We start from the raw sequence: 14,544 nt of genomic DNA, 5'->3' as shown, positions 1-14,544 counted from the left end.
GACATAACTGATCAGGAAAATCCACATTTCCACATAGTCTCAAGTCATTATATATCTGATAATATATCTGGCATGCAATAATATGTCTACCCATTGTCCCAGTATCATGTGGACAGGAGTGCAGGGGACGGTGTGGAAGGGGCAACTGAATCGGGTACGCCACCCACTGCACAAAGCACAAACATATTTTAAACACCCTAAAATTCATCTACCCTGGCATTCTTTCTAGTACTAAGGAAGGATTTTAGGGTGCTAAAGAGCTGATCCAATATCAAGGATTTAGTTTCCCTTGAACAACGACTTGAGTGGTCTTTAGGGACAGGGGATGGTCGACCAGTCACAGTTCAAGGGAAACCAGTTACTGCTTCTGCTGGTCTCCAAAGTGATAACTATGGGGGTACTGGAGTTGTGAATGGACAACTCTCTTAGTTGGCCCTCGGAGGCTACTAAGCTTTGAAGAGGGTGGGTGGGTTGTTTATCATCTGCGGCTTGTGTCAAAATTCTGAGTAGATGGACACCCACTGGTTCTTCATAGAAACTTGGAGAACTATGTCTTAGTCTTAGAATCTATGTGTGGGTGTGTATGCACTTTCATAGCATTTGCACTTTATTTCTCTGACCAGAATCTATATAGAAGACCCACATTTTAATACATATTTCTCTAGCATCTGCACCGTATCAATTTCTCGCCTGGAGTTTACATTTCCTAGCTTTTAAATGTACTGAATAGCAAGCTTAGCATCTTACTGTATTTTATTGACATAGTGAGTAAGTGGTTTTATTGTAATGGCTAATTTAAACAATTACAACTGTCAAGAGTGTACCAAGGAAATGATCACTGAAACTGTGTTTGATTACTATGTATGAAATATTTTTTCTTGTATCTTTCATGGTTTTTTCAAACCGAATAAATATTAATGAATGAATGTGTGGGTGGGTGAAGTTGAAGCATTTTTTTTTATTTGATATTTTTCAGTTTTGCAACTTTTTCTAAGTTCTGAGAGAAACTGTAACTTCTCAGAGGTAGTGCAAGCATTTCACTTTGCCTCTTCCACATATCATTATTTAGCACTAACTAAATGGTTCTCCATAAGTTCTATTCTGTAGAGCAAAGCGCTGCCAAAAATAAACTAGCCGAGAAACATTGTATCACACATTAGCCACTGTGTTTAGAACAGCTCTGCAAAAGTTAAACATGCGAAGACAAATTCTATGGACCTTTTCCTGCACAGCTGGGTTCTTCTAGAGTGAGAGTGTAATGTGGTGTAAGTTATGTCGCAATGTGAAGAAAATTATCTCAGTGTGAAGACATATTTTACATAGGCAAAGGTAATCCAGGAAATAAGTTTCGTGAAGGTCGAAAAATAGCAGCTTCTTGAAAACTAAACTGCATGACCCAAGGCTTGTTGTGCCTTTATCTCATTTTTGTAGTCATAAGGTCTAAGAGATGCTTCAAATGGTTAATGGATTAGGCTGACAAAACCTTAGCCACACGAATTATACCCTTCAAGGGTGATCAGAAAAAACCTCGTTGTCCCTCCGACTGCAATTGTGATGGTTCGGGCAGCTTCAGTCTGATTGGCAGTATTGGGGTGAACAGGGCAGTTCTGGTTTACCACTTTCACTGCCATAGATTGCCACTAGCAGTTCCTTGAACCCCTTGAAAAGCTATTGTTTTACATTACCCATGGACCAGCTTGCAGCAGGGTTCACAAGGTCCTTCCTGAGATGAAATTCACACACTCCATCCACTGGGTCTTTCCATCTTTCCTCTTGGTCAGGCACCAGCGCCTCCTCAACCCTGGCAATATTGCTTTATCTTTTTACAAGGTAGGTTACAATAGCGGGGTTTAATTCAGAGGCATGTTCCTTGCATGGACAAAAAGGCAAACTTTTGAGTCCTGTTTTTGATTGGATGCCACTCTTTCCAGAGGGCCAGATGGCTACAGTTTATTGGCTCTAGCAGGTCATACTTTATCTGGAACTGGGGCACCGGTCGGAAGCCGGGCCGGACTCGCAATCCCTAGCATGTTATGCTGCACACCAAATTTATGAACGAACCAGATTGTATGAATTCTTGTCCAGTGTTTAAATGTCCGTGAGTAGTAATTGAAAACAAGTGCTTTCCATTTCGAAAGTCTTGGCCATTGATTTGAGAACCTGTAGACATTTTCACAGTACTTCATCTCAGTCAGCTATTAAACCATTCTGCTATCCATGTGCCTTACTCTTTCAGGACAAAGGCATGTTATGTAGTGTTTCAAGATGTTGTCATGCCAAGTGAATGCTCCAAGATTTCAGGGAAGTCTTTGCTAAAGTTAGGGGTCCTTTACACTCTTGGGTTTAGCGAAACCTGATATATAGCTAATGTATCTAAATGTATTTAGCCCTATCTTCACATTACCATGTTTATCATCAAATTGAAAGCGTAATCTTTGTTTTGATTTGTTACTTTACAGCTTATTCGCCCCATAAATGCAATGGATGAGCTCTGCAGACTCTTGAAGTCCTACATAAATATCAAAAACCATGTGACGGGCGTCTCCAGCAGTAATATTTCGGGAGCTGGACTCTTACCCATTTCTTCAGAACTTTGTTATCGTCTCGGATCCTGTCCGATTGTAATGTGCGGCACGGGAATGCAGAGGTAAGATACTGCCATTTTTGATTCTTGTTGGCACACCTTTGCTGTTTTCTTTGTATTTTCTGATTAATGGTGGGATTCCCATAGCACTTTAATATTTTCAAATAGGACACATCTTAGAGTGGTTTATTGTCATTAAAACCCTGAGTATGCTTTGCAGCAGTCAAGTATGAGTGACAATTTTACTTGCTCGGCAACAGAATGTTTGAGGGCGCTCTGCTGGCTGCCTGTGCGGCAAAGAGCCCAGTTTAAACTCCTATGCTGTGCACACAGAGTGCTACACAAGCTTTGCCCTCGAATTCTGCAGGACAGAATTGAATTCTACACTCCCAAATGAAAACTGAGGTCTTGCAATCACACTTTTGCCAAAATCAAACGTATTAAGAAAGTCAGAACAGGAGGCCTCTCCTTCTGGATTTTAACTTCCGTTTACTGGCATATACTCCCCTTAGACCTTCTTCTTATGGACGATTACATGGTATTCAGAAAGAAGCTGAAAACATCACTGTTCCCTAGGCTGTAACCAATGACACTTCAATCAATCAAAGACATTTATAGAGCGCGCTACCTACCCGTAGGGTCTCGAGGCGCTATGGGGGGGGGGGGGGGCGCTACTGCTCGAACAGCCAGGTCTTGAGCTTCTTCCTGAAGGAGAGGTGGTCTTGGGTCAGGCGCAGGTCTGCCGGGAGGGAGTTCCAGGTCTTGGCGGCCAGGTAGGAGAAGGACCTTCCTCCTGTGGTGGCTCTGCGGATGCGTGGGACGGTGGCGAGGGCGTGGCTGGCGGATCGGAGGTGGCGTTTGGGAGCGTAGAAGTTGATTCGGTTGTTGAGGTAGCTCGGGCCTTGGTCGTGGAGAGCTCTGTGTGCGTGGGTAAGGAGGCGGAAGGTGATTCTCTTGTTGACCGGGAGCCAGTGCAGGTCTCTTAGGTGTCCGGAGATGTGGCTGTGTCGTGGGATGTCGAGGATGAGTCTGGCTGAGGCGTTCTGGATGCGCTGGAGCCTCTTCTGGATCTTGGCGGTGGATCCGGCATAGAGTGCGTTGCCGTAGTCCAGTCGGCTGGTGACGAGGGCCTGGGTGACGGTCTTCCTGGTCTCTGTGGGGATCCACCAGAAGATCTTCCGCAGCATGCGCAGGATGTTGAAGCATGACGAGGAGACGGCGTTGACTTGCTTGGTCATGGAGAGGGAGGAGTCCAAGGTGAAACCCAGGTTGCGTGCGTGGTCCGTCGGTTTGGGTGCGGTGCCCAGGGCGGGGGGCCACCAGGAGTCGTCCCAGGCGGAGGGCGAGGATCCCAGGATGAGGACCTCCGTCTTATCTGAGTTCAGTTTCAGGCGGCTGGTCGACACTTGCAGCTTTTGCCTTGACTCTCCTGCTCAGATATCTGGGTTGTTACTCACTTTCACATCAGGATACAGCTTTTCTAGTGCCGTGATACCCCTTGGGATGACTGTTGCGCTTAATAAATACAATAAATACAAATACACTTTTATTACCACATAACCAAGCACACTCATGCTGACCAACTTTAGTATCTCAATTGCCCAATCTGCTGCCAACCCCGCACTACTCCTACAATGTCTTAAAAATGATATAAGAGTGTTACCTCTCAGTCTCACTATGCAGTTGCTTGTTTCACAGTCTCTTAACTGCCTTGTTCTTTTCACATTGGACTTCCATATCATGAACATCAGTCCTTACTCATATATACCACAAATGGATCTAAAACAAGAGTGTGCTGGACACACAAGACTTTTGCAGCATGATTTCTACTAATTTTGTTGAGGCTGTGGTTGGTAGTTGAGCCTCACCAACAATTAGCTTTTGGTCATTTCTAGTCACCACCAATCAGTCACAGTCAATTGTTTTTTAATTAAATTGATTGATTTTAAAAACAAAATAACATTACAGCTCATTAACCCCTCCCATGCCCCCCCCCCCCAGTCAAGGAGAGAGAGATGCGAGTCACACCATGTGGAAATAAATATAAATTCATACATAACATTGGATCACTTAAACAGCTAAATTGGTACTATTGCATCAAATTACAGCAGATCAGCATCAAAGACATATCTAAAGAGTATTAATCAACTGTCCCCTCCACATCTTGTCCCGGTTCAGGGTCTCCCATTTCCTTTTGTATCTGGACTTCTACTAAGCCCATTCCATTTTTCCTTCCTGTTCCATTCTGTTGTAAACCAACCTGTGGCGTACCCCACATTCACCTCGTACCCACCTTGCACAGTTCCATAACCATTGCTTTTGTGTGGGCAGGCTTTTGGACATCTATCTTAGTGCTATACATTTCTTTGCCACAGTGAGGCCTAATACCAATACCTTCTCCACATATTTAGTGTGTTTATTATGGGGGATTAGTCCCAGTAAGCACATCTGTATCGTTGGCTGTAATTGCAGTTCGGGTATTATTCCTAAAATCTGATTACTTCACCCCAAAAAACATTCACACATGTCCACCACATGTGAATATAGGTTCCCTCTGTTATTCTGCATTTGGGGCACTGTTCTGATCTGGAGGAATCTAGTCTGTCCAGCCACCGTGGCGTGATGTAATCCCTATGTACACATTTATAATGTATAGGTTTTTAGTCTTGCATTATGTGTAACTCTCCTGCAGTTACCCAATATAGATGTCCAGTCCCCTTCCCTTAATTCCATGCCCATATCACAGTCAAATGTTATATTATACCCATACCCACAGTCTCCCACAGTCAGCTATTGGGGATTCATCTTCACCTATAGTCAGCTATTGGAGGATAATCTTCAACCGTTGTCAGCTATTGGATATTTATAATCCTCCACAATCAATTCACAGTCACTCACCGCCAGCCAGCTGTTAGGGTTTGCCTCTACCCACAGTCAACTATAGTCAGCTGTTAGGGTGGTATGCCTCACCACAGACAGATATTGGGGATTCAGGGTTACACACAGTCCGCTATTGGAAATTTATAGTCGCCTACAATCACTCGCCCAGTCAGCTGTTTGTGGACAGCCTTACCTACAGTCACCAATAGTCAGCAATTGAGAATGAGCCGTTCCGCACAGCTATTAGACATAGACCGATATTGGGGCTTAAGTTTATCCACAATCTGCTGCTGGGAGCCTCGCCTAACTTGTAGTTGACTATAGGAGATTTATAGTTGTCCCCGGCTATTCACTGAGTCACGTACTCGGGGTATAAAGTCACCCGTAATCACTCACAAGTATTCGGATGTTGAGGTGTAGTGTACCCTGCAGTCACTCACTCAGTCCTTTAGAATCGCCACAGTCAGTGATTGGTGTTTTGCCTCATCCACAGTCATATTTTGGCTGTTTTGAGGATTTAGACTTTGCAACTATTGCGGTGCAGGCGCACCAAGAGGAGATTATCAAGGAGGGGCTAAGACTGTGTCTGGATTATTTAATTTTTCCAGTTAGGTTATTTATAGATAACTATGTTGTTCCCTGTATTCTATAATAGATTGTGCTGTATGAATTTTAAGACTTGGCATTGGAGGGGAGGAGGTAAAAAGCAAAAGATACCCAAATAAAATACACAGTTTTAGGCTCATGCTCAGATTTCGGGTTGAAGGCGGTGTGTCCATGAGACGTGGTCCACTGGATGAGCATCAGGAGTTGTTGTTTGAAGTCTTCATCATGCCATCTTACATTCTGTGACCTTGATTAATTTACACTATGTGCCTACGCTCTAGGTCAACCAATGTGAATCCAGAGCAGCTGGACCCGGAGTTGTGTTGTAGATGGATGTTACCCTATTAGCGCTCACTGATTTCACAAGCTTTTAAGATCGTATGCCACTGCGGCGTCAAATCCATAAGATGGTGGCTAGATGCCTACCTGTTTCCCTCTCTTGGGATGGTTTACTGAACACCATTGTGTTTGCCACCGCTAGCAACAGACAGGCCACTAATCGTTGCTTTAGGCTTGAGGCGTGCCAATACGAATACTGTTCCCAAGTCTCACTGGATCCCTGTAATTGTTTATAGTGCCACAAACATTTGCATTCCATTGTATAACTTATGTTCATTTTAAAGGGACTCAGCCTGATTTCCGGCTTGTTGTGGTTTTAGTAATGATCGTATGTAAATAACTTCTTTCTAGGAGTACATTAAGTGTATCCCTGGAGCAAGCAGCCGTGCTAGCACGAAGTCATGGTTTATTACCAAAATGCATTATGCAGGCCACGGACATCATGAGAAAGCAGGTACGTGCAATATTGTCAGTGTTTTGGGGGCCATAGCTGGATTAAAATCACGTTCTGCTATTTTTAGAATGTGCTTGCTTTTAAAATGTCTGTCGCCATTTTCACATGGCGTCTAATGAACAACGATAGTTGTATGGCAATTTGCACTACTTAATAGCAAGTTTTGTTCCAGAAGGAACTCATGGTAGAAATCACCTTGTTCTTTTTTCCCTTAAATGTTTGTGGTATCTTTTCTTGACGATGTTCTTTATTTTCTTAGTGGTGTATACTTATATTTGCGTCTTCGTTTATCCACGGCAACATATTGATTGGTCATGCTTATTGCTTCAGATGCCATTTTCTGTATTAGATCGGATCATTTGAAAGGAACGCATATTTATTTAGTTAAATATATATATATTCTTTCACGGAAAAAAATAAAAGGTAAGGCTTTTGAAAAAAGAAGGGTATAATGAAGGACGAAGGGTTCAAAAATAAAGGTTTGCAGAGATAAATGTTTACATCCAGGAGCTGGGGCGGAGGTTGGTTTTATATTTGCAAAATACCACGCAGCACTGTGCTATTTACTAGCAAAGCTCGCCATGGCATCTTCTTTTCTTTTCTGTATATTTAGTGGCACAGCATCACCCAAGATGTTTTAAGTGGTGCAGCTGGAGTGGAGGTAGATGGCAACTCCTTTCTCATGCTTGGAGGTTCTTGCAAGTGCTTGTGGTTCCTAAACTGTAGCTGCCTGATATTCCACGGCTAAAGCTGGACTCAAGGTTTAAAACTAATTTCCAGGATAACTGCCCCTGCTTATTGGAAATCTGTGGGTCAAAATCAAGAAGTTACACCCTCGTGCATTAAAGAAATCTGCGGATTGTTCAGGAAGTCGCTGCTTCCTCTGATATTTGGGGATGGAACTACTTTTCATAAACATTCGTGGGCTTTTGGCAAAACCCTTGATTTCCACTAAGAAATGCCCCTAAACCACGCATAAGACCACAAATGAAATAAAAAGAACTTTGTAGCGATTGCCAGGTGAATGTATCCATCAATCACTATTCACAACTAAGGTTTCATGCACTATCGACCCAGAAGCATGTGTACAAACTTTGCAGAGCTCCACTGTCCAACAAAATTTAAAAACAATAAAGAATTTCATTGGTTATAAATATAAACGTACTACCCCTTATGCAAAGACAACTACTTATACACAGGTACTTTTAAATGTACTTCTTTCTGACCTGTGAAAAGGACAGAGTGGAATCATCCATTTGAACTGCAGAAGAAGGTGGCTGACCTTGTTTATAGAAGAGAAGATCCCTTCAGCAGAACAAAGGATAGCATCTAAGAGCCAACTGAGGATCAGACACCAGAAGGCGATTGTTCCACTGTGGATCAGACAAATAACCCACCAACGAAACATGCAAATGAGTCTATTGCATGCCATGATTTTACTTTCCCAACAGGCATAAAGAGACTCAATGCACCACAGTCACTCGTAAATAATATGGTTAAGTACTCATCCGAGGTAATCCAGGGCAATATTATTTTGGAACTTCAAGCGTGCATAAACATTTAAATTTCGAAGCACTCTGCGTATGTATCTGAAATTTAGAAATGGAGCATATCAATTTTTTTTAATACGTAATGGAAGAAGAATCACACCATCCAGCACTGTAAGAAGCCATTGAGAGAGAGAGAGAGAGAGAGGGAGAGAGAGAGAGAGGGGGAGAGAGGGAGAGAGGGAGAGACGATGTATGGTACAGTGAACACAATTAGAAAATTGTTTTAAAGTGAAACGCACACATTAAGAGTTGCAAAAATGAGTTTAAGTATTTGGACTTAAACTGAGTTACTTTTCATAATATTTCTCTTGTACCTCTTTCCTACAGTACTCCAAGGTAGCAGACATCTTCCTTAAAAGGTCTTGAAGGAAAAAAAGCAAACCCAATTAAAAACACAAAACAAGAAAAACCATGAATAAGAAACTGCCTTCCCCTTCAAAACAGTTCTTTTCTGAACCTCCTATACTGAGGAAAAAATAGAACTGTTTCCTTATTATCTTACCTCTTTAAATATCCCAATTTTATATAAGCTTCCTTATTTCTATTAATTTTGAAACGTGGCCTCTTATTGTAAAACATGATCAATAGTTTATAGATAATAAATAGAAGGTAGTCTGGGCTGTAGGACCACTTGTATATCAAGAAAGCACACAGTTCAAGGCTTAGCATAGCAGGGATAGACGTAAGGGCTTTCCCGTCAGCCAAATCTTAAGCCCAACCCTCATGTAGACATGTTCAAGCGTGCAGAGTGTTTAGCCATGCACAATGGATATAGCTACCAAATAACACCAACATCGTGTATTCAATCCATGTAATTTATGAACACAGCCCACGGTGCAAGGCTGAAGGCCATTCACAGTGTACAGTGTCCATGAAAATGTTGAGCACAGGACATGGCGATAGATCAGGTCCTTTGGTCATTCGTAGCTGTGCATGTTGCAAGGCTATGAATAGTGACTTATGTATTCTTGGAATTGTATAACAGTATATCATAAAAAAACTGAAACCTCTCGAAAATATTTGTTAAATGTAAGCTTTGATACCTTTGTCCTAGATGTATTAACATATACTTAACAAAACCCCAGACATTCGGTGGAAATAAACTTGTGACAGCGCCAATGACCAGTGCTTAATTTGAGCCGGTGCTTTCCGGTGCTCAGCACCGGCACTTAATTGGTTTCTGGTGCTCGGCACCGAATTGTCAACACCTTACTTAGAACAGTCCACCACATGGTGGCGCTGCTCATCTAATTTAGAGATGAGCAGAACAACGGTTGTTTAGGAATACAATATACATTAAAATTGCTCATATCTGCCTCTCCAACCATTCCTTTAGCTTTGGGGACCTGGAATAATCTGAACTGTCGCATTTACATGCAAGAGAAATGGTCAGTAGTTGTTTTGACAGTGATGACAAGAGCGATGGGTGATGCAAGCTGCATTGGCCTCATGGTCACAGTCCTGGCACTTAACATTTTACAAATTAAGCACTGCCAATGACATTGAAAACATTACAGCTATGACCAAATATAGTGCTTGAAGCTGATTGTGTGCATGAGAAGAGAGACAAAAAACAGCAGACTGTATATGTCCAAGAAGTATGCTACACACAATTAATTATGGCATTAAGAGTGTGATTGAAGCATATGCTCACGGCACACATGAAGTTCACATCCTCAAAATACAGGAAGACTGTGACCATAATGTAACACTTCAACAGTTAATGCTAGGTTATGGAGCACAGAACTGATACTGCTCCTAAAAGACATATTGCTTACATAATATTCAGTATACTCACACTGTGTGCACATGATGGTGAAGATGGTAGGAAGTGATTTAAAATCACATATATAATCTAACAGGTAGTGGCACAGTTGACGTCTTTCCAATAAGTGTTATTGAGAAAAACAGTGTACAGAGAATGTTCATTCAGCTATGTCTTGTACCTTTCACTAGTCGAGTAAGTATGTATGTATGTCATGATGTAAGTATGAAGGGGGTTGCAATGCTGACATACTATATAATGCAGGTAAAGAAAAGACCCAAGAGCTTACGGCTGTGCGTAAAGCCATAACCAGTGTTAGTGGCAGAAGAAGTAGATGATAAAGTCTGCAATTAATGTAACCTAGGGGTGGCATAGAGAATATGGAGTATGGGTTAAGCCTATGCCTAGTGAGTCTTCAGGCTCTAGCAATGAATGCAACCATTCTTTGCTGGAGAATATCCTCCATGCAAATGTTACACTTATGTAGCCATATCAGATAGCATAGATATTTTAATCCTCAACACCTCTGCAGAGAATATTGTGATGAATTGTGCATCTTGTTTTAAAGAAATGTTATTCTCTGAGCTGATTGAGAGAGGAGTAAAACTCATTTGGCACACGTTAATTCTTTGCACAGTGCTGCTTGACTAAACTAGTATGACAGGGATATTTGTGCTGTCAGACTGGGCTCGTTTCCTGAGAGGTGAATGCTGAATAATGGGATACCCACCACATAGAAGTGTATTAAGCTTAATTAAATGTCAATATATTTTAAGTGAAGAAAAGATTCCAGTAGTCTTACTTTGGTATGGGTGAACAGACTGACCTCATTAAGTTTTCAACCCGCATTTTTTCTTTTTTTCAGGGTCCAAGGGTTGAAATCTCTGCTAAAAACCTGAAAGTTATGGATCAAATGCCGGAATCTGCACCACGGTACGGTAATGCCTAATAAGCCCCATTTAGGATTAGGGTGAACATTTCATTTTCAAATAGGGATAATTGATTTAAATGTTGATTTGACACAAGGGACTTGCTATCCCCCTATTAGGAATGTAATAATGCTAGCTAATGTTAATTTTTAATGCTTAAATTAATATTAGTAATTGTGCTTACAAGCCACTTTGCAGTTATTCAGCTGTCGAAGTAGGTAATGGAACAGTGTTGCACGTGATTTTATTAATTACACTCATTTAACTTTCTACTTCTACACTTCCAAGATATTTATTTTTTAATACTGGACAACGAAATACGGAAGTCAGGTTTGATAAATTTGTTGTATAATAATGTACCCACATTGTGTCCATTTTTGAGATATAATGTACAAACATTGTCTGGGTTTTGAAACATCACTGTTTGGTTTATTGGCTAGATCAAACTGATTTCATCCACACAAACACCACAGTCCAGCCTCCATGCAAGAACTCATTTGATCTGGGAACAATTCCCACCTCCTTTAAAATAAGTACATCCACAAGGCTATAATATTAAATATCTGGGTGGAAATACTTGGTTTTCTGAAAAAGAGAATTTATGTTCTCTTTCTTCCTGACATTTCAGCCATATTCAGCATCGGTGATAGCTCTCTTTGATTCTTGTGTGACATCATCCAAAGCTGCAATATAGTTATGAAAAGTGATGATGCTCTTAGCAATATCCTAGGCGAACATGGGAAAAGAAAAGTTTCTAGTATCTGAATTGTGTAATGCATGCAGAATGTGACACTTGACAATGGTAATCTGAATATTTATGATCTCCAAATGCTACATTATCATCACTTTGATAGTTATTAAAGTATATTCCTTACAGTACAGATTTTTCTTTGGTATCTGACCATTATGCAATCATTGTTTTGTTTGTGCACTGCTTGTATAAGAGTTTACATGTAAACACTATGTGTCTTTTTGGTGTTGTAATATGTTATTCCTTTTTGCCTAGGATCTATAAGCTGTGCCAGCCCCCACTTGATGGAGACCTATAACAAAAGAAAAACTCTTCGTAGAGTGTAATGGACATTCAGTGCAAGTGAAGCCACCTTGTGATAACCCTGGCACCGTGTGGCAGTACGTCTGTTGTTGTTTCAGACTGAACTGAGGACCAGAGAAAAGGGATGGGGCTGTTTTTGCTATTGACTTTCTCTCAGGAAAGCTGATGAATTGGCACCCAGTTTCTAGGACTTCTCAAAGCCTACCAATGTTGCATTTTCCGCGCTTACCTTGGTCTGTTGTTATTTCATAGACTGCATGTTTGGGACCTAGGACAGAACTGTTCTTCTGCCAAAGGCCTGATGGACAGTGACAAGGTTATGCCAAGGAAGAGCAACATAACGTTAGTTGAGTGGCTGTGCTGTTGACTACACTTTGTTGGATTTCCATCACGGGTGAACATCATTGATGCAGGAAGAAACATCTTTATCCTGAAAGAGCACACGTCTTGAATCTATCTAGTTGGCAGCCAAATTTGATCATGAACACCACTTAAAATATTTCAAACTGCACTTTTGGAATCCTAAATAGCACAAGTTTCCATGATTTATTTTTTAACTCAAGTATTTATTCCAGATTTCTTTTATGCGTTGTGAGAATTAGTGTCTTTGCTACTCTACATTCCTTAATCCCTCAGGCTGACATTGCAATTTGCCAGGCATTCCAGTTTTAGACTAACCATTTTAACTAATACATCAAAATGTATTCTGGAAATACAGTGATATTTTATTTGGGGGTGAAGGACAAGAAATGAAGGATTTTAGACCGTGCATTGAAGAGAAAACGGGCAACACTCTAGTTGTTGTCTAATCATTTAAAGGTTCAACCATGCTTGAAAGAAAATTGGAATTATAGTTTATTTATTTTGCTTCACAGACTCGTTCTGCATCAAGTTATTCTATACGGAACTGAACGCCAGATTTTAAAGATTATATTTTCAGAATGCGTACACCCTTCTTTAAATTATACGGATATTCCCAGTTTACAAAGAGCTATTTCATTATTTAACATTGACAACCCGTCAGTATTTAAATTAATTTCTTTAATACAACTATTAAATTGTGATAGGAAGTTTGAGAAGGGAAACACATTCTGTATATATTTGCATTTTTAATTTTGAAAGATAATCCATTTTTATCAGTATTAAATTTAGTGATGTAATTACATTTCAATTTCAGTTTCAAACCTTTAAACCTTCTATTGTTCCAGACCAAAAGGAATGTTGATATGAACTGTGCCTTAGCCCTGTTCATTCATCTCCCTATCAAAATGTTATGTTTTCCCCGAGGGAAAGAAGTAAACATTCCTTTATCATATCAATGTTGCCACATCATTCTAAACTGCAAAAAAACTTTGGTAGAACCAGGCAGTTTGGTAAATTAAGTTCATATATTTGACAGAGCTTTTGTTATCTAACTTGCTGGTTCAAGTCCAGTGCTCCTCAAAAGGGACCTGGTCACTATTAACATATCCGTGTTCTCTTGCAGCATTTGTGGAATTAGTAGATTTTAATGCATTTCCTAACTTCCTCTTAAACACCATTACATCTGGCAGTGTCTGGGACTTCATTCCATATTCTCATCAGAGATGTGAATGATTTTATCAGTAATGAAAGGCATTTGCATTTTTAGCTCTGAAGGTGGCATTACCAAACAAAGGTTGAGAGGTATTCGTGGAGTTGGGTCGCTTGTATTGTATCGCTTATGTGAACCTGTAATATGAGTGGCATTACTCCAACACCTATCACAAGCACAATATTCACCAGTACCTTTTCAAGAAGATCATTATAACCATGTTCACAAATCAGGTCGGCACAATGTACTTCTGGACAGTTTGTTTTGTAAATAAATAGTATCTTAATATGTGTCATTGTTGTTTCTTTCATAAACCCAGTTTTGCTTTCTACAGAACACATTTCTGTTAGTGTGATTGAATGTTTTATTGAATGCCTCTTACATTAGGAGGTAATTTAGAATTTTTTCTGGTTGAATTTCCATTTAGCAGTGTAGAAGATTTCGGTCATGCAGTTGTGCTGCATAGAGGTCTGTACTGAGGTTTCTCCACCAAAATGCTGCCTCTGCTCTGGGAGGTAAACCACCTTACTGGGAAAAATTCAGGTGGACATTCTGCCAGTGTCAGATGGTGGAACATCCACCACCCCTACTGTGGACATTTGTAATATGCACTCAAATTTGTGGTACATTGTCTTGTTTCTAACTTGCTTGTTCGATTCCCTGAATTTTAGGAATACAATATTTATTAACACTTTTTTCTTGAGGGTCTTTCTTGGTGCTGACCGTACAGAACATGATGATTGTATGTGCTACTGAGAGAACTGCTACCATCTCTTGCAGAAATAGCACTGCACCTTGGCAGACTAGATA

General features: G+C 40.6%; 1 protein-coding gene across 1 annotated transcript in view; it reads left to right on the top strand.

Moving 5' to 3' along the window:
- Positions 1-14,024, top strand: part of PREX1 (phosphatidylinositol-3,4,5-trisphosphate dependent Rac exchange factor 1) — an 824,667-nt gene extending 810,643 nt beyond the window's left edge. Inside the window, exons 38-41 of the mRNA XM_085619426.1 lie at positions 2,460-2,647; positions 6,761-6,863; positions 11,044-11,111; positions 12,114-14,024. Of these exons, the coding sequence (XP_085475552.1) occupies positions 2,460-2,647; positions 6,761-6,863; positions 11,044-11,111; positions 12,114-12,156 (402 nt within the window). The 3' untranslated portion in view covers positions 12,157-14,024. The remainder of the gene's footprint in view (positions 1-2,459; positions 2,648-6,760; positions 6,864-11,043; positions 11,112-12,113) is intronic.
- The last annotated feature ends 520 nt before the right edge of the window (positions 14,025-14,544 follow it).

Source organism: Triturus cristatus, chromosome 7 (genome assembly GCF_964204655.1).
Source record: "Triturus cristatus chromosome 7, aTriCri1.1, whole genome shotgun sequence".
In the NCBI taxonomy this organism is placed as follows: domain Eukaryota; kingdom Metazoa; phylum Chordata; class Amphibia; order Caudata; family Salamandridae; genus Triturus; species Triturus cristatus.
The sequence above is the reverse complement of the archived record's forward strand: the minus strand, read 5'-3'. Positions and strand labels throughout refer to the sequence as shown.